Consider the following 27,056-nt stretch of genomic DNA (forward strand, 5'->3'; position numbering starts at 1 on the left):
AAATAAGTTTGGCTAAAAAGAAAAAAATAAGCATATAAATGGAAAACAGTAAGTCCTCCTCCTGCTTTCAACATGCAGGAAGCGTAAAATTGTAAGTTGTGCAAAGGTTAGTTCCTTCTACAGAATTAAAGTATCAGTCAGTATGTTTGTTTTTCACTATGCAGATTTACCATGAGAATGATACTAATCTATAACAACAAATGATACATTCTATCCAGGAATTATTATTATTTTTCTCTCTCTTTAGAGATCTGATTTCTACAAACACAAACTAAATAAAAGACAAACGAGTCTATACTTTCAGCATAGAGATCCATTATGCTTTATTTACATGCATCACACTTTATTTTACAAACTAGATTACTGTTGAGAATGGAGTACACAAGGCAATATCTACTAACATCAAGTGGAGTTAAGCTCTGCACCACTATTTCATTTGCAAAAGGGAAAGATTTCCAAATCAAACTGACATCCAATTGTTATGTAGTAAGGTAGTATATTCACCTATGTCAGCATTTGGTTTCAGAAAAGCCTCCTCTAAATTTATGACAGTGCCAGCTTTCAAATGAAAGTAGCTCATACAAAAAGTAAAAATTGTGTACCCCTGTAAAAGATGGCCATGTACTAAGGCAGTGATAGAATATATTCTTCAAAAAGTATGTGGCTCAACAGTGAAAGAAATAATCCAGATAAGACAGTTTACAGATACTGTATACATGTTTTGTCCACTCATACAACTTTTTTTAATTAAAAAAAGTTTCATACATGAAGCCAAAATGTACAATATATCCCGCATCCCTCCTGATAGCAAGTATCTGGTCCCCTTCCTTATCAGCTGGTATTTCTGATATACATCATGCAAATAATGTAATGAACGGAGATTGATTGCCAAGACGTTATGTCATTTTCAAAAGCAACCTGTTCCATTTCTTTTCTTATATAATGGGCAGCAGGTTGGTTAACTTACAATTTAGGAAAAAAGTATTCCTGCAACAATAAAAACAGAAGATGCAATCTAAAAAGAGAATGATATGAGCTATTCAGAAGGCAGCTAAAAAGAAATTGCTTGTGTATTTGTGCCAACCCTTATCTCGATTTTTAAAGGGTTCATAATTCAAAAATTAGGGCGATGGAAGTTAGTTATTTAATTCTATTTTACAGGGATAGTTCCACTAATTAACCAACAGTCTTAGAATAAGTGTCTAAATTATGTACATAAAAAGGAAACTCCCCAAGAGTGTGATCTGATGTTTAAGTGCTTTATAGTACCAGAGTAGTCAGAAATGTTCAGAAGTGAACCTTACGTGTTAATTGATGGACAGTTGGGGTGATATATGGTTTGCAAACTCAAATCATTTACGTGGACCTTTGGGACTACTGTACTACGAGGTTAGGTTGACATTTGCCTTTTAAAAGATGGGCCCTTGTTGTAAAAAGTGTCCCAAGCAACTGATCAGCTTTCAGTGAACATGAAATCATTTGGTTTGATGGTCGGATTTAAAATGTTGGGGTTTTAAAACACATTGCTTGGCAATTCTGATTTGTACTGCACAAATCAGCACAGTGCAAATCAGAACTGCCAACCAATAGGCTTATTGCCTGATTGGGGAATTCTGGAAGCTGTTGTTCCCCATACATCTGGAAGGTATCAGGTAGGGGAACCTTGGTTGCTCCTTGAGCCTGGACTTCTCCCTTCCTTGCTCCTCTTTCCTGTACAAAGTGAGGGAGTGAAGCAGCTTTCACCTCATTGGTTGTAATGTTTTTATCCATTAGCGATTTTCAATTTGGTGTGAAAATGCGACATAGGCGTAAATGAATAAATGGGGATGTTCCACCTGATCCCAACTTAAAAACGGATTTATTTCCACCATGCTTATGCAAACAAACAAGGACCAAATTATGCAGACTTCTTGGATTTAAAAATGTGATGGTAAGCCATGATGTATTCCACATTGAATGTGAAAGTACCTGTCTCCTGCACGGTTGGTCAAGAGGAAGGAATGTTCAGGGCAGCCCATTCCCATAATGCAAAGCCATAATTTCATGCAGACGAGCATAAACCTTTTTGGTCTGAGGGGCTGTCTGATGATTTTCTTCCTCTAATAAAAGCCTCATAATATGTGACATATTGCCATTTGACCTGTGGGCCATACACAGCCTTGAATCCTTGGTTTAGTATTATACCTGAACTAGACCAGTATCTGAGGATTTATTGGTTGGTTGCTTTTGTCTAGCACCTGACTCCTTTAGGCTAATAGAAACAGCATACTTATAACTAGGGAAGAAAATTGGGTTAAGTCACTGTATATTTTGTGGCCATTCTACTGGCAAAAGATAATACAGAAAGCTTAAGGCTATAAGCAGCAGTCTATTGGCTAGCAAGTATCCTTGAGAGCAAAGGTTTGCCATTGGCTTCCCAGTTGGAGACAGTACCTCAAATGTAGTGTTATTTATATTGTGAGAGGCAGAGGGAAAGACAATAGGAAATGAAGTGACGTAGAGTAAATTGATGGATTTCCATGCAATTGCTTTACATTAAAGGTTCCCATGACTGAGAAAATAGTGCAGCATACCATGTTCCCTAGCTTGGTCTTCAATTCTAGACAAAAAATTACCGTATTTTTCAGATTATAAGATGCACCAGAGGAAAAGACGCACCAAGATTTTGAAGAGGTAATTTTAAAAAAAAGTTTTTGCCCTCCCCGGTGCCTAGGAGCACTCTGCAGGCCTCCCAAACCCTCTGTACACCCCTTTTTTGTGAAAAACGGCATGCAGAGAGTTTGGGAAGCCTGCAAAGTGCTCCTGGGGGCTGGGGAGGGCAAAAACGTGATGTGTGGGTTGTTTGGGAGGTGGAAAAAAAGGGCCATGCCAAGGGATGGGAAGCCTTGCTCCAGGGGCTGGGGAGGAGAAAAACGAGCAAAAACAGGGCATGCAGATGATTTGGGAGGCTTGTGGGGGCTGGGGAGAGCAAAAACACTCCCGTTTTATTTTAAAAAAGGCCCGTTTTCACTCGTTTTTGCCTTCCTCAGCCCCCAGGAGCACTCTACAGGCCTCCCAAACCCTCTGTACCCCTCATTTTTTGGGAAAATTGGACCCATATTTTGCTTGTTTTTGCCCTCCCCGGTCCCCAGGAGCACATTGCAGACCTCTCAAACCCTCTGTACATCCATTTTTGCAAAAAACGGGATGCGCAGGGCAGAGTTTCGGAAGGCCAAAAATGGTTGTATTCAGTGTATAAGTCGCACCCAGATTTTCACCCTCTTTTTTGGGGAAAAACGTGTGTCTCATACACCAAAAAATACGGTACTTGCCAATCAGCCTAGTTAAGAGTCTGTTAGTTCCAATGCTCTGAATCTAATTCAGAGGGAAGGTGGTGGTTTGGGAAACATTTCTATAGCCTCTGAGACACTTGTATGTAAACCTGGATAGAATGAGGCTTATGTTTCACGTATTGACTCTAATAGCATCTGAATTTCAAATTACTGTGTTTTTTTTTCCAGAAAAGTGGAGTTTTATTGCCATTGTCATCCACTGGGCTCCTAGGATCTGAATTTATCCAGTTGAAGCCAATGTTATCAAAGTGACTGTAGTACCACTAACCTGGCTGAAGAGGTTTGTAATTTTGCCTCCCCACCTCCAGAAGGATTCTTTGTTACCATCATCATCACTTTTAATATGTACCTGGGATGCTCTGATTGTTCCCCAATCTCTCAAGGAACTATAAAAATTCAGGTCACAGCTGCCTTACATTGCATTAAGCCAAGGATTTATATAAGTTAATATTATTTGCCATTGATGGGCAGCATATTCTCAAGGATGCTTTAGGGCAGAACCTGGAACATGTTACATAAATGTCTGTTTGCTATCACTTTGCTCGGGTTCCTTCCCCCTCCCCAATTTGTTTTTTATGATTGAAATAAAAATATTTAAACAAGTACAGATGATAACTGAGCAGATGGAGGTTTTCCTATTGAAATCTATATGCGAGCATCGGCCAATACAACAGCACCATTAACTGCTTACTATTACAAACGTGCAATCTGATTAATGCATGCTTACTGTAATGTCATATTGGGTTTAATAGGACTTTAGTCTCAGGACAGTCTCAAAACCTTACTGGTATTTATGGTGAGCACTGAATTTGATTGAAATCAACGGGATTTAAAACCTGCATAAATTATGGCCAAGTTAAAAATATGGTACTTTGTTTTATGTCCATTAATCACCAGGGTGGGGGCAAATAACAAAATAGCTGTGGCAATATCACAGAAAGATTGCATCTCATGTACTTGTGTCAGATGTTGAAATGCAAGTACATAATCATGGCATTTGTGTGATGATGTCACTGCATATTGGCTGACATTTTGGTGTCATTGCATCCTGGTCACCTGATTAAAATTAGAGCTGAGAAATGAAGAATCTATTCCTTTTTCTGCATAAGCTTCCTGATATATTGCGTTTTCAAGTATTGAAAGGAAACCCAGTCAAAATAGAGGAAACCATAAACTTGTACAGTACCGGATTTTTTTTGTTTTTTTTATGCACAGAGTTTCTGTTGAGAAGACAAGACAGAAACTTGGAAATAAATTGTCCATCACCAAGTACATTTCCATTTCAAAGAACAAAATAACAACAAACACCCCAAAATATCATCATTGGCTTAATTCACATATAATGATGTGCCAGATACTCATATTTAGTAAAGGCATGTGAGCACATTCTTAACTAGCTTTGGTAATAGGTACCTGTAACTGAGTCTCTCAAGATAAGTCAATACTTTTCTTAAGCCCCTGGAACAGATGACATTTTTATAAGGTATTCCTTTCAGGGAAGCCCTTTCCAATGTGAAGAACAAGCACACACATTGGTTCTATATAATTAAAGAAACATGATAAACTATGCCCTGCCATAGACAAATATACCACCTTAATTATTAAAAAAATAGTCTGTATTTATTTGGAAAATGATAAAAATCATTTAACTAGTCTGAAAGTGTATATTCTATGAGATATTTAGAACCACAACAGCACAGAATTGTCATCATTTGAAGTTATGAACTGCATGGTGGACTTCATGTGTTGACCTAGAGAATAGCGCAGCACGAGGAGGAGGAGGCAGCTACAGTACAAAACAAAACTTTCATCACACAAGGAGCTGTTATTTCACCAATATTACCTCAGAAGTTGGAAAAGAAGAGCAATATGGGGCCCACCGATGTATGTGTGTGTGTGTGAATGTGCTTGAATGGCTGCATGTGCGCGCGCAGTGAAAGGTGGCGGCTGAGAGGAATCACACCACGCAGGTACATGATTCACGTGCTTGTGGAAACTCATGCACTGAAACTTTGGGTTAAAATGCTAGTCTGTTCTCTTAACAATCATGCATAATGATCTGTTTCTGTACATAATAAAATATATTTATATATTTATATGCATTCTGCTTTTATGCCAAAAAAAGTTCTTCATATATCACTTTGGAGAAATATGTATATGTTGTCCTAAGCCAAAGTGTCTTCACGCCATTAAAAAAAAATTGAAACGTACCATCAGGTTTCCCCCTATTTCTTTCTTCCCTTCTTTGCCCACCTTCACATGAAAAATACCAATAAAAAGTAATTAAACAGGACTTGCACAGCACCATAACTTTCAGTCATTATTACTATATAAATTTACAAAAAGAAATCCCTATAAGCAAAATATATAAAAACTACTTTGTTTTTCAATGGAATTTATCCAGTTACAATCTACGCTCCTATGAAAAGCTCTCGGTATGGATTTTCCCTCTCTGTGTCTCCTTCCTAACCACCTTTTTTTCCAGTTTCCACCATGTATCACAAGAGGAAAAGAATAAGGAAGAGAAAGATGAATAAATGATTATGAATGAAATAAATCATCCAAGCCTTGGATATTACAGATACATAAAACTCCGTTCTCATGCAATATACTCATTTTTTTTCTTTTAGGTTTTGTGTTGTTATTATTAATAAGAGTAATAATTTGAAAGCAAGCCGTTGCCTTCTATGTGGTTATATTTGGCAAGTGGTAAACAATGCACCTCAGATTGGCCAATTGCTAAGCTAGAGGGACAAACAAAAAAGCAAAAATTTACTGCAGCATTTGGGCAAAACTGCTTGCATAACCCTAGACTAGATTTAGATAGAGTTACTGACTCCCCATAATGAAATGCCCTTTTCCCCTCACACCAACTGAACCTTGGTTAGGATGCGACATTAGTGGTGGCTAATTTTGTGAGGTAAAATCCACCCTCTCTTGGTACCAAAAGTAAAAAAGAAACACGTACAAGATTAGGAAAATATTTGGTTGAGGAGTTGTAGGGACTGGTTGAGAATTAATGAGTTAGCTAGCCAATCCCCACATAAAAACACCAAAATAAATATAAACATTAAGTTTCAAAGTAACTCTTGAATTCATCTGGTTGGTTGTACTCTTAACAATTGCAGGAGTTCACAAAAAGTTCAGTGGCATCTTAAAGAGCAAAGTTTCATGACATCCTCTGTCCTTGCATACCTGGAAGGCTATCCTGAAGATAGAAACAAAATGCAGAGGGCATTGGTGCTTCTTGCATTGCATTTCTCTCCCCCTTACTGTTTGCCATTCCTCACTCTCCCTTATCATCTTATCTTAGAACCCGATCCATGTCATATACCCAATTTGCTAAGTTTTTAAAGTGCCACCATACTGTCACTTGTGTTGCTGCAACAGTTTAACACAGCTGGAAACTGTATTGGTATTCAAGTGCTGTTGATATTTCAAGCCTATTGTTGTGTATTTAATTTTCATGAGGAATTGGCACATTAGAAGGGGACAAGTAAAGGATTACACAGAGAGGGGGGGAAGCATCCCTCACACCTTAAGAAGGGTGGGCTGGAGGGGGGGAACCCTGAAGAACAAAAGCCAACCTAAAAGCATCCTGCAACCCATCACCATTTTGGAACGCCATATACTGATTGACAAGCACACTACTGTAAAGGCTACACAGTGTTCTGAAACAGAATGGTGGCTGAACCAACATATCCTCAAGTTGGTGGTGGATCACCCTACAGTAAGAAAAATTTGCATACTTCAAAATGAGTTCAGTTCCAGATAAGTCAGTTCTTTCCTCAAGTTCTGGGGCTCGCTAACAGTCTCTGTTTTCATTAGGAAAAGAATGCAGGGTTCACAAATGCTGTAAACGATATCCCTGTCTTTGCTGACAGTTGATTTTGGCAAGGATTTTTTTTCTTTAGGATTCATGTTGGATGAAGGGCCTGGAAGGGGAAAAAAAAGAACAATATAACATTTAGTTAGTCATTACCCACAAACGGTTGAAGAAAACAAATAATTCTAAGCATGAACTTTTCAAATCATCTTGAGGAAACCCAAATTTGTTATCTTGCAGGTATCTTTGATACTGGCGTAAAAGCAAGCAGTGACAATATATCAGCACAGTCCAAGACTGATTATTATATCCTAGCTCTAGAATTGTTGTTGTTGTTTTTAATTAGGAAATCATGGAAGAGTTCTACTAATATATACATAATAAAGTTTTGGCTTGAGAGTTCCTAGTAAATGAACAGAGTTATGCAAACTGTAATACGTAATATTGGTTATAAGCTATGCTGCTGGGAGCATAAGCATTTAATAAATAGTTTCAGACATTACACAACTATGCACAGTTCTGTTTTTCACACTTCAGCTGCCTTAGCTGTACCTTAAATACAAAGGGCACACCTTCAAGCATGACAACTACTTTCAAATGCATCCTGTATTGGAGAATACAAGATTGGAGAATAACAAATATTGCATATTGGTGTAGTCAAACTTCATGATTACACTTTTTTTTCTTTTTTTCTTTTTTCTTACATTTTAAAACAATTTGTTATAAGACCAAATGTAAGCATCAAAGAGTTGGCTTGGTTAACAAGAATTCTGTTTAGTATATGATAAATATTTGTTCATCCATGTAAATCAGTATGAGGATACATCTGTTAATTCTTATGTATCTTAACTTAACCTAAAACTCCATTAGCTCCTTTGATTCAATTTTGGGGAGAAAACCTTTGACATTTCAGTCCATTAATTTCTGTCTCATTGCACAGAACAAATCTCTTTCACCTTCTCCCTAGAATCCACCATCATTTTACTTTCTGAGGTCCATTTGCTGTTTTCTTGGATCAAAAAGGTAGAGCAAAATTGATCATTTTGATGCTCTCTGGTTGTTGACTGGGAGAGATTCTAAGGAGTCCTACAAAATTTGCAAGCCAAAGAATTCAGTCACCTGTTAAGCTTCATTAGCTTGGCGATGGATGAGATAGTGAGAAAATGAAAGGTAATTCTGGAGAGGGAAACTATGAATTGGATTTGGAAGGCAAAACCACTCCTTCTTCAACAGGTATCTATCTCTAACTCTATAATCTATGTTTATAACACATAGATTATTTATTATGATCAGCTTGCATTCCACGAGTTCTTATTTATTTTTTGGCCAATGTAAAGTGGTTTGAAAAAGAGCGTTGAAAAACCATGCAACTAACAAAAACATGGAGGGTTACAACCGCCAGCCGGCCAATGAAGTGATACATTTTCTCTTCACTCCTAAAGAAAAGGAAAGGGGCCAGAGAAAGGAAATCAGATGCTATTTGAATGAACATGAATAATAGTAAAGAAGACTTCCTTGCCTCCTACTAGTTTTTGCCTGCTCTATCTGTTGTCTTCTGAATTGCTTGCTGTGAATAAGTTGAGAAATGAAATAATTTTTCAATAGTTGTTGCAAGAATCCCTGCATTTCTCCTCAGACACAATGTTATAGACAGAACATTTGTATTTTCTCAGACGTAATACTTCTCAGCAGCTTTAGTCCACAAAGGACTCATCCACCTGATAAGTTTTAATTGGATGTGCTGCAGTTTTCATTTGTAAGATCCTCAAGCAGATCGCTGGGAAAATTTTTGTGAAATTCTGGAAGCTCCCTTTCAATAAATCCTGAGTCTCCTGCGTGCAATGTAGATTCTTTGTGATAAATTTACGGTATCTCCATGACAGTGGGATGGGACTCAAGATCATCCTTTGCGTTGGATTCTAAGAGTTCATTTAAGCAAGTGACAGGGGAAAAACATTTTCTATGCATTCCTTTCTAATACAAAAACTCATTAGAAGGAAATTGCAGGTTTCTAGTTAAACAATGTGAGAATGGGGCTTAAGAGTCTAAGAAACAAGCAGCATGGCTTCCTGAAATATCCTTAAATTAACATTTTAGCTTAGTTTGCGGCTAAATCTTCTGAGCTTTCAAGAAATGCAAAGCAAAAATATATTTCTATAGGTTTCCTATTTTTAATAACAATGTTATTACATTCTTAAACAAGTAAGAACTGATAATTAAGTTGAGAGAAAGAGAAAGAATGAAAGAGTTTTCTCTGAGCTTCCTATCATATATTTACCTAAAGAATACAAAACATTATGTTTATTTAATGTTAAACCAGTGCTGCAAGTTGAATTTTGGGGTTTTTTATATATGGTAACTGTAGCACCACTATTACAGGAAGTCCTCGACTTATGACCACAATTGAGCCCGAAATTTCTGTTGCTAAGTGAGACATTTGTTAAGTGAATTTTGTCCCAGTTTACAACCTTTCTTGCCACAGTTGTTAAGTGAATCACTTCAGCTGTTAAGTTAATCGAGTGAATCTAGTTTCCCCATTGACTTTGCTGGTCAGAAGCTCACAAAAGATGATCATGTGACCCCAGGCACTGCAACCATCATAAATATGAGTCATTTGCCAAGCGCCTCAGTTTTGATCACATGACTGTGGGATTGCTGCAAGTGTCATAAGTGTGAAAAATGGTCATGTCCCTTTTTCACGCTGTTGTAACTTCAAAGGTCACTAACTGAATTGTTGTAAGTCGAGGACTACCTATATGTACAAAAATAGAGAAATATTCAATGGAGGAATGGATTGTGAAGGCAGCAAAATTAGCATATATGACAAAAGTGACCTATCTGCGCAGGGACTTTTATATAATAATGACTTTTATAATAAAATAATTTATAAAATAGTAAGGACTTTTATAAAAGACTAGAAACTTTTATAGATGTTTTAATGAAAATGGAAAAAAAGTCAAATGGTGATTTCTGGATTTGACTATTCAAAAAAGACTAAATAAGGGGCTAAAGAGACTATTGTAATGTAAAAGAGGGAAGAGAGATTATGAGGTTTGTAACTCTTACAAAGAAGGTCAGAAACATTAGGAGAAAACTACTTCTTCAATTAACTTTTCTTTAACTGTACTGTTCGCTTCACTTTTTTGCTTTTTTTCCTCTTTACAAATGTCTATATTTGTCTTTCATCAATATAAACATGTTCAATAAAAATATAAATTTTGGGGAAGACTACATGGCATTATTAACTATCTCAGTCTTGAAGCCAACCTGAACTTTGAACCTCAGTATGATCTTCAATAAGGGTATCAGAAGACCAACCAGAAAAAAAAAACACTAAACTCCAAGTATTTCTGCGTGTACACCAGGGGTGGGTTCCAGCAGGCACTCCTGCCACTTTGCTCGTGGGTGCGCTGCACACACATATGTGCTTGATGCGCCCTTGATGCACACTTGATGCTGTGCATGCATGGACAGTGCAATAAAAATTGACTAGTCTATATTTATGCTGCTTGACCTCAAAAGCTATAAGGGATCATCTAAATTCATTCCACAATATTCACTTGGAATTAAATGTCTGAGGTTCTGATCTCAACAAAAGTGGCAAAGAAAGAGTCCTTAAAATACTAATGATGTAGATTAGCACCCCATTTAGTTCCTGCAGTCTTTAATTATGATGCATTAGACATTACAATAGTTAAAAAAGGAAAGATGATGCTCTAATTTTCTCCAAAGTGAAAGAAATAGTAAATGTACTACAAGTAAAACTCAGTTTCAGCTCACCAACAAGAAAGTCCTAACACTTTCTGCTACATAATTTCTTAGAAAAAGGTGGTCTTTGTGCATAGTAAGATCATAGTATATGACAGAAAACATAGGAAGAACTAATGAAGTACAATTGTATTCTTTCTTACCATTTTCAGGGATAAAACAAGTTATATATTAATAAATTGTATTCAATCCACAAATTATTTCTATTGATTTATATGCTAGCTTGTTTGATTTATGGCTCTCACTAGATGGTTGTATTAATACCAATTACTTTAAATCAGCTCAATTGCTTAGTTTATTCAGTATTATTGTCTAAAATTTACTGATATGGTTGAATGATATAGATGGATTCCATCAGCTGATAGGACATGTGAACAATAATTTAGAGGAATTAGAGGACTTGTATTTCCACAGCTTATAAATGTTAGTATGAACATAGATATATGTCCATTTCCTATATAAGGAAATTAGTTTTCCACAAATATTTCATACTCTTAAGTCTTTTTCCCAAACAGCCCTTTAAAGAGCATGGTAATGATTTAAGAATAGTTTAGTTTCCTGCTGTAGTATTATACAGTTATGAGCTAATTGATTTCATATCAACCATGAAACTCTCTGAATGTCTCTTCCCCTTGTATTAAAAAAATAAAATGCAAGGAAAAATTAATTTATAAGGATCTGCTGAATAAGAGCAATGGCAAACTACTTTGTATACCATTCATAATATAGGAAAAGTGGACCTTATTTGAAAAGGAGACAGAAGGGGGAAAAAATCTTAGTGGCCCAGTTCAAAGATTTCAAGTTAATCTATAAAGGTGCTACAGATTTCAACACTGATTGTATGAAGGTGACATTGCTTGGGTAAATTGTGTCCTCTAAATAAGAAAGTGTTTTATTTGACACGAACCATTCAAAATGCACAAACATTAATGAAAACAGGCTACAGTATTAGCCTTTATATTTCCAATTTGTTATTCCAGAGAATAATTAGGCACTCCTTGTTGCTATATAGGCATTCCTACCACTGTTTTTTCCCCCTTTGTTGTCTGGGGAAGCATACATCTTTATTATGGTTATCATGAAAGCAATTCTTCCTGTCATGAAGAACTCTCATTTGCTAATGTTGTTAAATGAATTTGACAGGTCAGAAAGCCAAGACAAATCATTTAAAAGGAGCCAACACTGTTGTGATGTGTCATAGGACATACAAAGCCCCCAAGATGCTTAATAATAGACAGCTCAAGAGGAAAAGTGTAATAAAAGATTCTCCCATAAATCAAACCCCTTCAGTCCTCCTCAAATTCAATTACTTCTCCAGGAAGATTAGAAAAACATTATTTTAAATGAAGAGCAGACAAAAAATTAAAAAGACTGGAAGATGCCAAATTAAAAAAGAAGAAAGATTATATACACTAAGCATACATTAAATACTATGCTATCTTTGCATAGTAAAGGTCAGTGTAGCAAGATATATAAGGGGGGATATTTGCAAAATACAAATTAGTGTAGGTCTGCAGTAATCATAGTGTATTAATTACAATCCATATTCAATAGCAAGCAATACAGGGGTGAATTGTCAAATGCTATATTGAGCTCCTAAAGCCAAACAAATACTGGCTAAATTCATACATTGCTGCTGAGCCACAAGCAAATTACTACAGGCTTGATTTATATGTGAACATAAGCAATTTTGGCAAAGATCATTCAGCTGCCAATTCTTTTACTCTTTTTCAATACCGAAGGGTAAAAAGTTCAAAAGCAAATTAAAAATGAAAGCACAGGTCATGACCATTTTTTACAGGTGAGTCAAAAGCTATCTAATATTTCTCTAGGATCTCTTAAGTAGGCATAAGGTAGAAAGTGTAAGTTAGAGCAAATGTAATATTTAATTTGTGAAATATAGCAATTCAACTATTCTAAAATTTAAAATTAAATGTATTTCAATTCATTCTTGAAAAATTCTGAATATTGTGTTACTCCATGAAATGTTGCAAACAAGTTTTCTGTTTGTGCAATTCTTCTTTATGAATACAGTGATCCGGTCATTTCCACTCAGTGCTTCTACTCGTACAACTGGGCAAAGCATAATGTTTTCATTCTTGGCCTCTTTGCTGTGAGCCAAAGTTAATATGACCCCATCGTCAATGAACTTTTGGGGTTGTCATTAGCCAGGACATTGGACTATTCCAAATTCCTGATTCAGAAGTAACAACTCTCGGAGAGTTACTATGGTTGAATGGTTACTCCTACTCATAGAATGAATTTGTGAGACTGATCTGAAAAGCATGCAGCTGTTGGTCATTAGTAACAAATTGCCACACAAAAGTAGCCAATACCTTTCAATCAACCTGAACTGGAAACTGAATTAAAATGAAACAATTTGGAGTAAAATTGTTACAGCCATCTCCAGAAGACATTTATGACATGCAAGGATTTAGTCATTGCCCTTCCTACCTCCTCTAGCACACCATAAATTACCATAAATAGAATCCTGCATGGAAGAATGAAGCGCAGGGCATTTGTTTTTAGTAGCTGAGTTAATTAAAATCATGGCAATCGTTTCCAGGAAAGTCTAGCGTTAGTCTTTGTTTTGCCGTACTTTGCTAGCTTGAGAAACAGCAGTCTTAAAGGCTTTGATTTGTCCAAGAAAAAAAAAACATTACTGCAAAAAGCACTCTTGAAAATCTTAGCGATTAAGGAGAAGGAAAACAAATTTGAAATCCTAACGTTAAACTGTGACAAATAATCACAGAAAAATTCAATCCTATTTTACAATATGATCCTAAGTCGGTTTGATACAAAAGTGAATGCATTATGAACTCCACCCAATGTTGCTCTGCTTGCTCTAAAAATATCAAGCGATGCTGTCATCCTATGCTATCCCGTAATTTTGGCAACAGTAGGAACAGCCAGTTTCCAATTATCTTTCTTGAATCTTATGAACATAATGGCCTTCAGAAAAGCACAGAGAAAGTCTCCAATAACTGAAAGTCTATAGTGCATTATGCCCACAAAATAATTTACCAACTTATCCCTGGCCCTTGATGAGTGGTTTTTCAGGACTATGTACTATATAATCCTGTCCCTAAAGTTCTCATTGCTTCTCTGCAATGAAAAGGAAAAAAAGAAATTGGGAGTTTCTGCAAAGCATTAAAAGAGACTGCCGACTTTATCTTTAAACATAACTACTGTAAGAGAAAAAATGAGCAAATCTGTATATTCCAAGGAGAGGGTTGGGGGCAAGCATAAATAATGGCCAGCTAATGAATCAAGTCACACTTATAAAATATAATATAAAATATAATAATTGGTTCACCTCTTCCTGTGTTTTTCTCTAGCACTGACATGTATGGTTTTGAATGAATGCTGCCAGCAAATCATGCTACAATTGATGCTACAATACAGGCTAATCAACTTTATTGTGGTTTTCCTAAATGGCTTTAAATTACAACCACAATATTTTTGTTTTACTCTTTGCTTTACTGTAAATATAGAGATTTGGGACATAAATTATAAATATGTATTATGTATTAATGTTCATGTATCATTGGTTTTAGTTTTGAAGAATAAATAGTTTTTTGTTTATTCTGCAAAAAATCCTATTGGGTTCAATGGAACTTATTCCTTTGTGGGAGGCAGGCAGGAAGCCTAACTCTATCCCAAGAGATGATACACTTTCATGATGGAACAATCACCTCATTCTACTTTCATGGTGTGAAAAATGAAATGACAAAAGTATTTTTGCCAACAACATCGCTCACTGGAGAAAATGAGATGTGAGGACATTTTGCCAGTCAAAATACTGCTTAAATCTAAGCAGCAGCGATCAATATAATGCTTAATCTTCTTGAAAATCTACCTGAGCATTCTTTGATAGGAATTTGATAATCATGGCTGCATCCTCCCTTAGCATTTTCAGCCAAGGATTACAGTTTTAAACTACATGCCACAGGGAAGTTGTAATCCTTTTAAAACTCATACTATATCTGATCAGGTACTATGCTACTTACAATATTTCAGACATTTTTTGTCAAACCCAAACTGGCCCCAAACCAGTTTATGTGAAAATGTCAGCGAGTTTTTATTTGGAATACAAATAACCTCTTCAGAGTACCCCTAAATTTAATAAATGATATTGGCAAGGGGAATCCCCAAGATTTTATTAAGGACTCTTCAATTGCTTTTTCTTTTTTCAAAATCGTAGGAATCAATTTTCTCTCCCAATATCCTGCTTTGAAGGCTTAATTTCTTTTTTCAAAGCATGAGCTATTATTGCAAAGTAAAAGAGTCACATAATCATGCCACAGTTCTTATCTGAGTGGAAAAGTAACTTTGGAAAGCACTTTGACAAGAAAAACAATGTGCAATATCTGGTTTGATTCTCACTTGGTAACTGTAATTGTTTACAGTATCTTTACTTCTGGCAGGAAAAAATAAATGAATGATAACATACGTGGTAACAGCTTCATCCAAGGAAGCTAGGATGAGATCGCCTGCATATCAGATTGGAAAATTGTAAGTCTTTCTGTGAATTTATTTCAGAAGCTACTTTGGAGATAAGATCTATATCCGTAACTTTTCTCACTTCTTCTTTAATTCACTTTTCCCTTAAAGCCTTTTCCCACTTGCACCCAACCATGATACAACAATGCCTTGGCAATATCTTTTTTCTACCGATGATGATGATGATGTTGCTTTTCTCTCATTGGCAGCCTAGGAGTAAGGGAGATTTAAGACCTTCTTAGCTGAAGTGTTAAAGGGATCTTTTTCCTCTTTAGTCAAGAGCATGCAGCAGCAGCCACAATGTGTATGTAACACTTGTCGTGCTTTGCCACCATTTATATCAAGGATGAAGTGAGATGACCAGTAGCAGGTGCGGTTAGAGAAGCTCTCACTGGCTGTTTCAGGTTAATATGGGCACACTCCCCCCATCCCCCCACCCCAGGCCAACCTTGTCTGCCATCATTCTGCTTTGTCTCCCTAAAGGTGAGTGTTGTGCTGTTGGTTTAGCAGAGTTTGCAAAAGTAGCAGACTGTTCAGCCAGCAGTATTGTTAGTACTTTTAACTCCATGACCCTTACTAGTTTAGTACAAGACCGAAATAGGAAACCAGAGGAATGCGTGACCAACCCTTCCGCCTTGCCTCCCTAACCGAGCATGAAGTCATCCTTTATTATCTATATAAAGAACGGAAAGGAGGAGAAGGGAATAGAAATTTTAAACCAAATTAAAATTTAAACCAATTTTAAACTCATTAACCCTTTGCAATTATGATGTGTTTTTTTTTAAAAATCACCTATTTGGCTTAAGTTACAACAGAATGTGGTGTTAAGAGGAATGACACAGGAAGGAGCCTAAAAAGATGGACTGAATTCTGTAGGAGGACCTGCCCATTTCTGCTCTGGTGCCATGACTGTCAGATAGCATCCCTGATGGTTGGTGATACACAGAAGAGAAAGGACAGCAAAGCCAGATCCTTACTTGCTTATCATGCACCCCACATGACCCTCCTGTCCAGCAGTGCATCAAAACAGACAGGTGAAAGGCAGAATAAAGGTTGGCCATGGAAACAGCAAATGTTGTTCTAATATAGTGGTTTTGTTTGTTTGTTTGCCAACTTAAGGATGGATAAATAGCACTTTAGCTCAATGATTTACCCCATAATGATGCAAGTTGGAACTAACATCACACTAATGAACCCCATGCAGTGATTTTTGGGGGGAAATTATAAAAAAATCACCAAGTGTAAAGAGCAACAAAGAAAAGAGTTTTCTGAAAAGTTTCAACATGCATCAGGAGCTGATAGTGGGAATGAATTACATCTCTCTATATAGTATGCCCATAGAACACAATGGAGAAGACTGAAATTAAATCAGCCTTCAGTTATTTCTATGGGAAACTCTTACCAAAGCTGTAATCTAACCCCGAGTTAGGTCTGGGTGTTTGCTGTAAAAGCTGTACTTGTCCTCTTTAAAAGCTATATTTACATATTGTCAAGTACAGTACCAAATGTAACAGACTAAACATTGCTAACCTGCTTTGCCCATTTTCCCTTCTTTGCATAAATCCTTCAGCCTGGAACCCAACTCTGTGATGAAGCTTGCTTAGCACCAGTGAAGTTTCCCACATTCAGTGTAACAACATTCTGGGCTGAGATGAGGGAATCAAAATTAAAATCCAATCCATCTGCATCCATGAGTTCACTGCGGATAATGGACTCCATATCGCATTCCAAGCTCCCGTTGAAAATATCCAGATCCAAATCACTGGGGAATTTATCGTGCCCCATGACCGGAAGGCTCACGCTGTTGGCATACAAAGAAGAGCCTGAGAGGGAGTCAGAAAGTGATTGCATAGACTGGTTGGCAGGTGGCTGTTGCTGGTGTTTTGCTGATCCAAGGTTGGTGTCACTTAAGCCCATAGTACCGGCAGAATTTGACAAGGCACGGCTGCCACTGAGAGAGGAATTCTGGGATTGATGCTGGTGGTGGAGCAGGTTCTGATTGGTCAAAGAGCTCTGACTTGGTTGAGCAGCAAACGACATCATTGGATCATTCCGAAGCATAATATTCCTGCGGGCGTTTTGGGCAGATACAGCGGTGCTAGCTTGTGACATGAGTGGATCAGACTGAGTCATCATGACATCGCTGTGGCTATGTGAATCCGAAGCCAGCAGATCCTGCAGAGTTTGGTTATTGTAGTGTGAAATGGAAGAAAATGTAGCTTGCTTGTTCTCTTGGATGGTTTGCATGGGAGACTGACGGAGAGAAGTCAGAGATGATGGTCCAAACACAGCATTGTTGAAACTACTGGATGGAGAACCAAGCCCTGAACCTTTGGAGCCGTATGGAAAGCTTGAGTTTCTCTGCATGAGACCTCCTGTGGGTGACTGCTGGGAAGAGGGAAGGGTTATATTGTCCAGGAGGTCATCCATAAGATTATCTGTCAAGCCATCATTCAAGTTCATTGTGCCTGCCATGTCAGTCAACCTAGGCAGCTCAACGTTACAGGGCTTGCTCACTGATGGGGACATGCTGGGTGAGCTACTGTACAACATGGGAGAAAGGGGAGCATCATCATCGTGCACCTCATCTACCTCAGTGCTTGCCAATATTGGGGACAAGCGGCCACTTATTGTACTGGCATTCGAGTTGGTACGAGACCGGAAATCTGTCCACGCATCCAGTTCATCACTGCTACGGGAGGTTGGGCTACCAGGCCACTTGGATAGTTGGGTGGGGCTGTCGTCACTCGTCTCCTGGGCAACTTGAAGGGCTGCTTTTTTCTTAGCTGCTCGTCCTCGGCTCTTTGTGTATTTGTTGCTGTTGTCCATCGATACAGCCCGTCTGCGTGGCGCTTTCCCTCCTTTCCCACCATCGGGGTTGATCATCCACCACGAGCTTTTCCCAGTTCCTTCATTCTGTACCCTGATGAATCGACTGTGAAGGGACAAGTTGTGTCTGATTGAGTTCTGCAAAGACAACACACAAAATCCCCCAAATTTAGAATATGTCAAGTAAATAATGTTATTCAATATAATACTTAAGACATAAAAAACATAAAGAAAAAAATGTCTATTATTGCTAAAAGTCTGCAGATATTCTCAGTCATTCAGGTCATGGTTGTCCCAAAGGTGCTTTTTCAGGAGGCAACTGGACTTTCTTGTTTTTTCTTTGAAGACATTTTACTTCTCATCCAAGAAGCTTCTTCAGTTCTGACAGGATCCTGTCAGAGCTGAAGAAGTTTCTTGCATGAGAAGTGAAAGAAAGTTTAGGTGCCTCCTGAAAAAGTACCTTTGGGACTTCCATTATTGCTATTACTTTTCTAGTTTTTAATAAGTTGTTCAGACACTAGATAAATATAGACTTTAGAAGGAATCATGATAAAATTCAAGATATTTCTCCATGGCATGAATATAATGAACCCTTTCCTGAGAAAGAAAGCATCATTTAGTACTGATGCTACTGTTGTAAGCACATAGCTTTGGTGATTTAGTGCACTTTTCTAAACAAATTCATTTAAATTATGTTCATTAGCTTAAAGAGAATCTCTATTTTTTATTTTAAAAGCCTCCCATTGAAATAGTTGCCAAAGTAATCAGATGCATAGAAAATCAAGATAATTAATATAGATATTCTATGATCCTAACCACTTATAGTCAAGAACCAGTTCTGCAACTCACTTATTTCTAAATCATAGTGTACAAACTGAAAACGCAAAGTAAAACCTGTCTGACATGTTGTAACCTAATGATCTTCTGTAAATAGCAACAATTATGTTTATGACTTTTTTTTCCTCATCTTCCCTTTTCCTTTCGTGGTGTCTGAGCAAACTAACTTGGTTAATATTCTACTCTGAGCCATTGCTGTAAGTTTCCAAAGAGAAAAACAACTATATATAATATAGCACAGTCACTAACTGTGTGGTTTTTACTAGTGGATATGAAAGAGTTGAGCAAACCAAATTCTAGTCAATTGCTCTAAGAAATGCAACAAGTCACAACACTACTGACATGAGAAATCCCATTGCCCCCAAATCAGCATGCCATTTAGAGTCATAATAGAATGAACTCATGGTTGCAAGAGACATGTGCAGCTAAGTCTATTTCCAGCCATTCCATTGAGATGTACTTTAGGTTTATAGTAATATAAAAAAAAAGTGGCAGGGGGAGGACTTCCAGGTAAGGCTTTTATTGTCAAAATATCAAACCACATTCTCAGAATTTTTCAGAGAACTGACTGAATAAATCTTCCAATAATAAATCTCCTGCATGTTCCCACCATTTCTTCTAGCTATTTTAATTACCATGTCAGAAAATAAATAAATAAAGGGAAAGGCAGAATAAGCTGGGAAAGATGGCAAAGGGAGAATGCCTTGTTGTTGTTACTACTACAACCCTCTGTCTGGACACACCCAAAGGAAGATGAGACTGGTAGGATTACAGCCTATATAGTCCAAATATAGTCCAATTGTGCAAAGGAAAGCTAGTTCTTTACAAAGCACAGATGCCTAGGCGAAGCGTCTCTTTTCAGATTGCTAAAGCAGCCATGTCATTTTCAAGTCCTGGGTGGCTGCTTCCAAAGTTGGTCCTTGTTACTTTAAAATGAGCAGCTTTGTACTGTGCGTGTCAAAACCTTAAAAGTATTTTGGAGATAATAATCTTGAGGAAACCACAGTATGACCTGGTCTCTTTAAATGTGAGGAGGTACTTAAAAACTACTGGCAGATGTGGATCATATCCATGTGGAAAAGTGAAATGCTTTTAAAAACATGTTTTGAAAACAGGATAGTAAGAATTCACAAATTGCTGATTTTTTTTAAAAAAAAACTATTTTATAATGTACAACGGGGTTTGTCATTCAAGCTCGATGATTCACATTGGCATCGCTACATCTGAAATAAAGAAGCAGGATGACATTAAGTTAATGAAAAACATCTGGGGTGTGCAAAGACATGCAGTCTACGTGCTTTTTATTCATCGTTTAAGTACATAAAAATGTTTTGTCTAAGTCCAGGTCCAGTAAAGGAAAAAAAAAGTAATATTCAAAGCCAGGGTTTTCTCCCTTGATCACAGCAGATATATACTGTTGTCTGCCTAGAATTGTTTTTTCATGAGATGGGCAGCCACATAAATTTGACAAACAAATAAATGAAATAAACTATCACTTCAAGCAAATATAAATACATACCAAATGCCACTCTCCCTTTGTACACACGCCTTTAATAAAGTAAAAACTCTGGAGTGTTTTCTTTTCACTTTGCCAGTTTATGGTTTTGATTCCAAGCACTGCAAATACTCTAAAGGGTGCATACAGATTTTCTATGAGTGAGGTTTTTTTTTTATCAGAAGAATTATAGCCCTCCTGTGTACCTCCTCCATTTATGTGTAAGCTCTCAAAATCTTTCAGTCGTCTGTAGTACGTTATAATATTAAAAACAATAAAAGTAATAATAATCATCTGTGCATTGGATCAGAGTGATTTACACTGCACAGAGTTTGATGAAAATTTTATACAATTTACTGAATTTTGGAGCATTAATGCAACCGCGTGTCAAAGTGTCAGTCAGGCTTTTACCCAACAAATATTCAGATTAAGACACAGTTCAAATGCGTTTAGCCTGAGTGACAAAAAGCAAGCTATTACAACTGTAAGACTTGAGCTTTACCTAAAGCCAAACCCCCTATCTATCAAATCTTGTGTTTTGGTCATGGGTACACCACCTTTTCTCAGTGGCAGAAGAAACTAACACCTTATTGTAATAGACCAGTTCAATTTTAGAAACTTTGGTTATGGTTTTGTTCAATTTTTTCCTCACACCAAAGTAGCTAGTAATTTAAAAAAACCACTTCATATTCATTTTCTTACCTCACAGCAATTGTTAATTATGTTGTTTCTTGCTGATGGGCAATTCTAAGTGATTGTTGAATGAATTAGTTTCTTAAAACTAATGTACACTGCTTACTGAAAACCAATCTGTGTAAATTTGAATGAACACTAGTAGTTCCCTCTCAAGCTAAATATCGCCTCCACTATCTCATATAAGGTTCCTGCATCTCAACATTCAAATGCAACATTCCATCCTGGGATCAAACCTGTCCCAAAGATCAAAAGTACCAGGGATCCCTCTCCACCATGCTTCCAGGAACGGTGTGTTTAGTATAACTTCTAGGGCCAATGGGCACATATTGTGTTATGTCAACAACAGCCACCAAGCCACCTGAGCAATTCTGGGACCTTCAGTTCCTCTCAAAAATTGTCACTGGCATAGAGAGGAATGCTCCACTCGCACCAATGAAGATTTCCTTTGAAATATAAACTGAAACTTTGCAGAAGAAATATTAACAAAATGGTAGCAAAAAGAGAAAGTTATATATGTCAATTATACATGTTATAAGCTGTGGTGGTGCAGTGGTTAGAATGCAGTATTGCAGGCTAATTCTGCCGACTGACAGCAGTTTGATTCTGACTAGCTCAAGGTTGACTCAGCCTTCCATCCCTCCGAGGTCAGTAAAATGAGGATTGTTGGGGGCAATATGCTGACTCTGTAAATCCCTTAAAGAGGGCTGTAAAGCACTGTGAAGTGGTATATAAGACTAAGTGCTATTGCTACTGTGTTTCCCCGAAAATAAAACAGGGTCTTATTTTCTTTTGACCCCTGAAACAAGTGCTTAGCCTTAGTTTTGGGGAGGTCTTATTATTTTTGAGGTGCAGGAGGCAGCGAGCATGATCACATCATGGCTGCTGAAGTGTTGCAATATTTTTGGGCAGGACTTTTTTTCAGGGGAGGGCTTATTTTAGCACATGCGCTCAAAAGCCCGATTGGGCTTATTATCCAGGTAGGTCTTATTTTCAGGGAAACAGAATAATTACATTCACACAGAAAACGTCTGTCCATTCTCCCAAGCATCAGGAACACTCCTTAGTGGAATTAGCCTATCCTATTACAAATAATGAAATGTATGCACTTGCATATGCTTTGCCGTGCTCGTTCTTAAGTTTTATAAGGACAGTGGAAGACTGTTTACAGTTTTGCTGACTCAATCAGAACCACTGTTTCTCATATTTCAGAATTCTATTTGCAAGTGTTTCACTTGTTTGTTCCTTATTTCTTTAGTTTAGGAACATTGGCAGATCCTTTTCTACAAAAATTTCCCCACTCTTCTGAGCTCAGTTTCTGTTTCAGTCTCTTCCATGCTGTGTTTACCTTATGGGACTTGCCCATTAATTCAGACACCAGCTGCATGCACCTCGCCTGGAGTACAGAGGCTTTTTGTCTGGAAAGGACATGTGGTATCAATTTATCACTCTCCACAACACAACAAGGAATCCATTTGCTGGGGGGGGGGAGGGAAGAACTGTGTGACTTCTCTTAAAAGCACCCCCACCCAATATTTTTAAAAATAAACCTACAGATTATCAAGATGAGATACAGCTGGTGGATATGGGATCCTTGTTATATGATTGACTCTGTAAATTTAATACCCCAGTCCATTTGCAATGCAAAATAAAGAGTTCCAGTATGCTGTATATTCTTCAACTAGATACAAACAATTAAAATAAGCCTTGCAACATATCTTTTCACAATACATGATTTGGAAGTGATTAACAGCAGCAGCTTCTGATTAGTTACTCTAAGTGCTTGTTTTAGCCTCCTTGAATGGCTTTCTGAGCAGGGCAAGCAGGGGTAAAAATAACCTAGAAGCACTGAAAAAATTCTCTACTGGGGTTGTATTCTAAATGCATTGTGCAAACGGTATGCATCTTTATTATGGAAAATATGTTACTCATATATGTATGTATGTATGTATGTTTGTGTGTGTGTGTGTGTGTGTGTTGCATTTGTACTGATAAATAAATAAAGGGAGACTAGTATAGATCTATTTCAAGCTATTTAGCTCTCATCATCTAGCCATACCCTTACTGGGATTTGAACCTGTGCTGTATTACATATTAGGCAGTTGTGTTAGCCACTAAGCCACAGATTCTCCTCCTTTATCAGCTGAGCCAGGAAAATAGGTATGTATTTTATGTCACAACCCCTGGTATGCCCAAATATGGGAGGAAGCATACTGCTTCCTTTCCCTGTCTATAGGCTCATCACAAGAGACCATCCAGACAGAATATGTATGTATGTATGTATGTATGTATGTATGTATGTATGTATGTATGTATGTATATATTGTTTTTAAATAACATTTCCAGACATCTCCCTTTCAGGTCACTGACATGTATCTACTACAGTATTAAATAATTTCAACTGAGGGAGGGAGGGAGGGAGGGAGGGAGGGAGGAAGGAAGGAAGGAAGGAAGGAAGGTAGGTAGGTAGGTAGGTAGGTAGGTGTAAATTTTTAATGTGAACTGAATGAGGAGAAGAAACAGACAAAACTCTTAAATTTAGCATTTTTAAAAAATGGCCACTACCAGGCCTTGAGCTGTTCAGAACCAGGCCACAGAAGTGACGGGTGAGTGTGTCCGTGAGCATCCCTACTTGTGTGGGCGGGTGGGTTCATATGTCCACTGTTCACACAGAACCATCCCCTCTCTTCCCCTGCTGGTCTGCAAAGCTGGAAAGATTGGGGAACTCTGCCTTAGAGGAATAAGGTACACCCTTGAGATGACCTATGGATCTGCTTAGAACTACCTTGACACCTCTTCTAAAGTAAGTTTATTGGGGGTTAAGGTCAAAATAGAAATCAGGAGCACAGATGGAATGGAAAACAAGCAACAGAGGAGATAAGGAAGTAAGAAATTCTTATAAGAAATACTGATAATATTCTCATCTTAGTAGAGAAAAGTGCTGGAAGGACAGTCCAGCAAATAATTTATTCTTTCTAATAATGCTAGTAAACTTGAAGGGATCCAGGGGATTGGAGATAATGAACATGACAGGTTAAAGTACATTTCTGAAGTTTATTGAGCATTATAGCCTTGCTTGCGAAAAGCACACTGTCTTACCTTAATACAACAATTAAATTAAAATCAGTAGTTGCTCTATATGGAGGTATTTTTCTTGCAGATCTTTCAGAAATGAATCAACAAATGGATGGGGGCATAAATGAATGAAGGGGAGACTTTGATGTTTTGCTTCTCAGTATTTCCCCCTCCCTCAGTCCCTTTTTATAATAAAACATGAGAGGCTGACTGTGGAAGAAGAGTTATAGCTTTCCTCTGTGAGGAAAGGTACACTGCATGTGCATAGTGGCCTTTTATCCATTTTTCAATTCAGCCCAGTCACTTATTATCTGTTCTAGAGAGACACCCTGAAGAGTTATGGTTCTAATTTAGCTCAATTTACAACTGGGTACCTCTTTCAGCTCTACCTTAATTCCTTTAATTGCTAACGTTATCAGACAAACATATTAATTTATAATTTCTGTTGGTATAAACACTTACATCCTTGAGAAATTTAGGGGCTAAAATTATCGTAAACTGCTTTCTTGTTTGCTGAAAGGGGACAGGTTGGGAAACACACCACAAGAAAATCTACAAGGCATTTCAGTTTTCCCCTTACCAGAATGACTGCTAAAACCTTTTGACTTTAGAGGATTATACTGCCTGAGCAATCCCTGAATTTTTCTTAGCAAGATGGCAAAAAGTGGTTTGTCATTGCCTTCTTCCATGGCCCAAGTCACCCAGCTGCCTTTATGCCTAATTATGGGTTTAGAATTCATGTTTCTATCCTGATCTCTTAAATTTAGAGGATTACATTGAGCTATTTCCCCTTAATATTCCAATCTTTGCACCAATTGATACAAACAAGGTTATCTGTGAGTCAGATGAGTGGGTGGTATAGAAACATGAATAAACAAACAAAAAAACAGAATAACTTGTCACTGGTATCTTTATTTTGCTTTAGTATTAGTCTCTCTCCATGTCTTCCCTTTTTCCTTTCTTCACATAAATTGTAATTTTTAAGACTGCCTAACATGTGCTCTCGGGATTATAAATTATAATCCCAACAGCACATGTTAGTCAATTTTACGAAGTGGCAACTTCTGTCTATTCTCATCATAGCCACAATGATGGACATTGAGCACCTATTAAACAAAGAACAGAAAAAGTTGCTTTCTTCCATCTCTTAGTCATCAGGATATTCCTCTCTAACCCACAGCTGGTCTGTGTCCTGGGGGGAGCAGGGCAGATGATATGCTTTTGAATTATTGGGCTGTAGCCACTCACCATTTTTATTTTCTAAGAATGCCTACAGAGTCAATTCCAAGAGATAATAAAATAACTTAAAAGTATAGTTTTGGAATACTGAAGGCACAACCTGGGATGTCTGAGAACTTCAGCTGAGATATTTCCCCCCCTTCAGGGTCTATATGTAGCATTAGACAGTGGATTTGAGGAAACACTATAACACATATAGAAAACTTATCCTTGTTGAAGGAAAGTTACACATAACCTACCTGACCTCAGCTGGAAAAAAAACCTGCGCTCTTTCTATCCCACACAATCAACAAGACCTTTGGAGACAATCAGAGATAAAGCTCACCAGATCTGGAAAAATACTGAGCTATATGGATTATGAGATTGTCTTAAGGCATCTTTACAGTCTGACTTTCACATATTGTGATTATCTTAAAGTATTTCTGTTGTTAAGAGATGTAAAGCAGATTATAAATTGAGGTCCCTCTGATTGCAGTACCTGCTTGTTGAATTCCCTGCATATGGAGGGTCTCCCTCTTCACACAAATACTATACACACCAAGTGAAGACCTCTTTTTCAGAGTGCCCTTAAATTTTTAAGTCTACCCTATAGACAGCCATCCGCTGACCGCAGGAGATTTCTAATAAGTAACATTTGTTTTGCGTAGTGAGAATGATGCTTGCCATTTACTTTTTTCCGCTGGGAAATGTGTGGGGGCAGAAGAGGTGGGGGATGATGGGAGAAAGAAAACAAGAGCAAAATATTACCATAAAAATACCCAAATGCTGAATTTTTCAAAAGGCTGAATCAAAAATGAGTGGAGGAGCTGAAGCTGAAAGGAGGGAGGGGTGGGGGAGAAGAAACAAAGAACGGTTTCTTCCCGTCAAAAGAAACATTCCAAATAGAGCTTTATGAGAAGAGATGGCAATGGTTAAACAGTTGTGTGGCGTTTATTTTTCAAAGTTAGAAACCGTCTTAGACTCTCAGTAGCTTCTTGCCCAGCTGTTTTTGTTCTTGGAAAACTACAGAGAACATTCCATTCCATTCCACTCTACTCCACCAAACCTGCACTTCCGGCACACGCTTGGACACTGGAGCCAACTCTTGCAGATTCTCTCTCTCTCTCCCTCCCTCCCTCCCTCCCTCTCTCTCTCTCTCTCTCACACACACACACACACACACACACTACCCAGTACAACGTCTTTTGACCAAGCACTCCAGCAAGACCTGATAATACAGGCTGTAAACGTGCATTTGCGATTTCTGCACAAAGGCATTCTTGCGAGTATTCCAGTGCATGCATTGAGCTTCCAATACCTATCGTATCATCAGGGGCTGCTGCTCTCTGTGTAACAAAGAAGCTTAAGAAAAATAATTTAGAATATTGAAGGAAGGGAGAGCTTGTGGTTGTAGAATTCAAAGGGACTGGCAAGGGTCATTCCCCAGAAGCAAGCAAATAAAGAAGCACCTGGTGCAAGG

At 37.7% G+C, this 27,056-nt stretch overlaps 1 protein-coding gene across 1 annotated transcript in view; it reads right to left on the bottom strand.

The window, feature by feature from the left end:
• Positions 1–298: 298 nt before the first annotated feature.
• FOXO3 (forkhead box O3) overlaps positions 299–27,056 on the bottom strand; it is a 132,175-nt gene continuing 105,417 nt past the window's right edge. Inside the window, exons 2-3 of the mRNA XM_087718672.1 lie at positions 16,960–18,396; positions 299–7,267 (exon numbers count right to left, since the gene is read on the bottom strand). Of these exons, the coding sequence (XP_087574798.1) occupies positions 16,996–18,396 (1,401 nt within the window). The 3' untranslated portion in view covers positions 299–7,267; positions 16,960–16,995. The remainder of the gene's footprint in view (positions 7,268–16,959; positions 18,397–27,056) is intronic.

This window comes from Thamnophis sirtalis, unplaced genomic scaffold (genome assembly GCF_051295495.1).
Source record: "Thamnophis sirtalis isolate CommonGarterSnake01/CBP01778 unplaced genomic scaffold, rThaSir2_p1.2 scaffold_6, whole genome shotgun sequence".
Classification (NCBI taxonomy): Eukaryota; Metazoa; Chordata; class Lepidosauria; order Squamata; family Natricidae; genus Thamnophis; species Thamnophis sirtalis.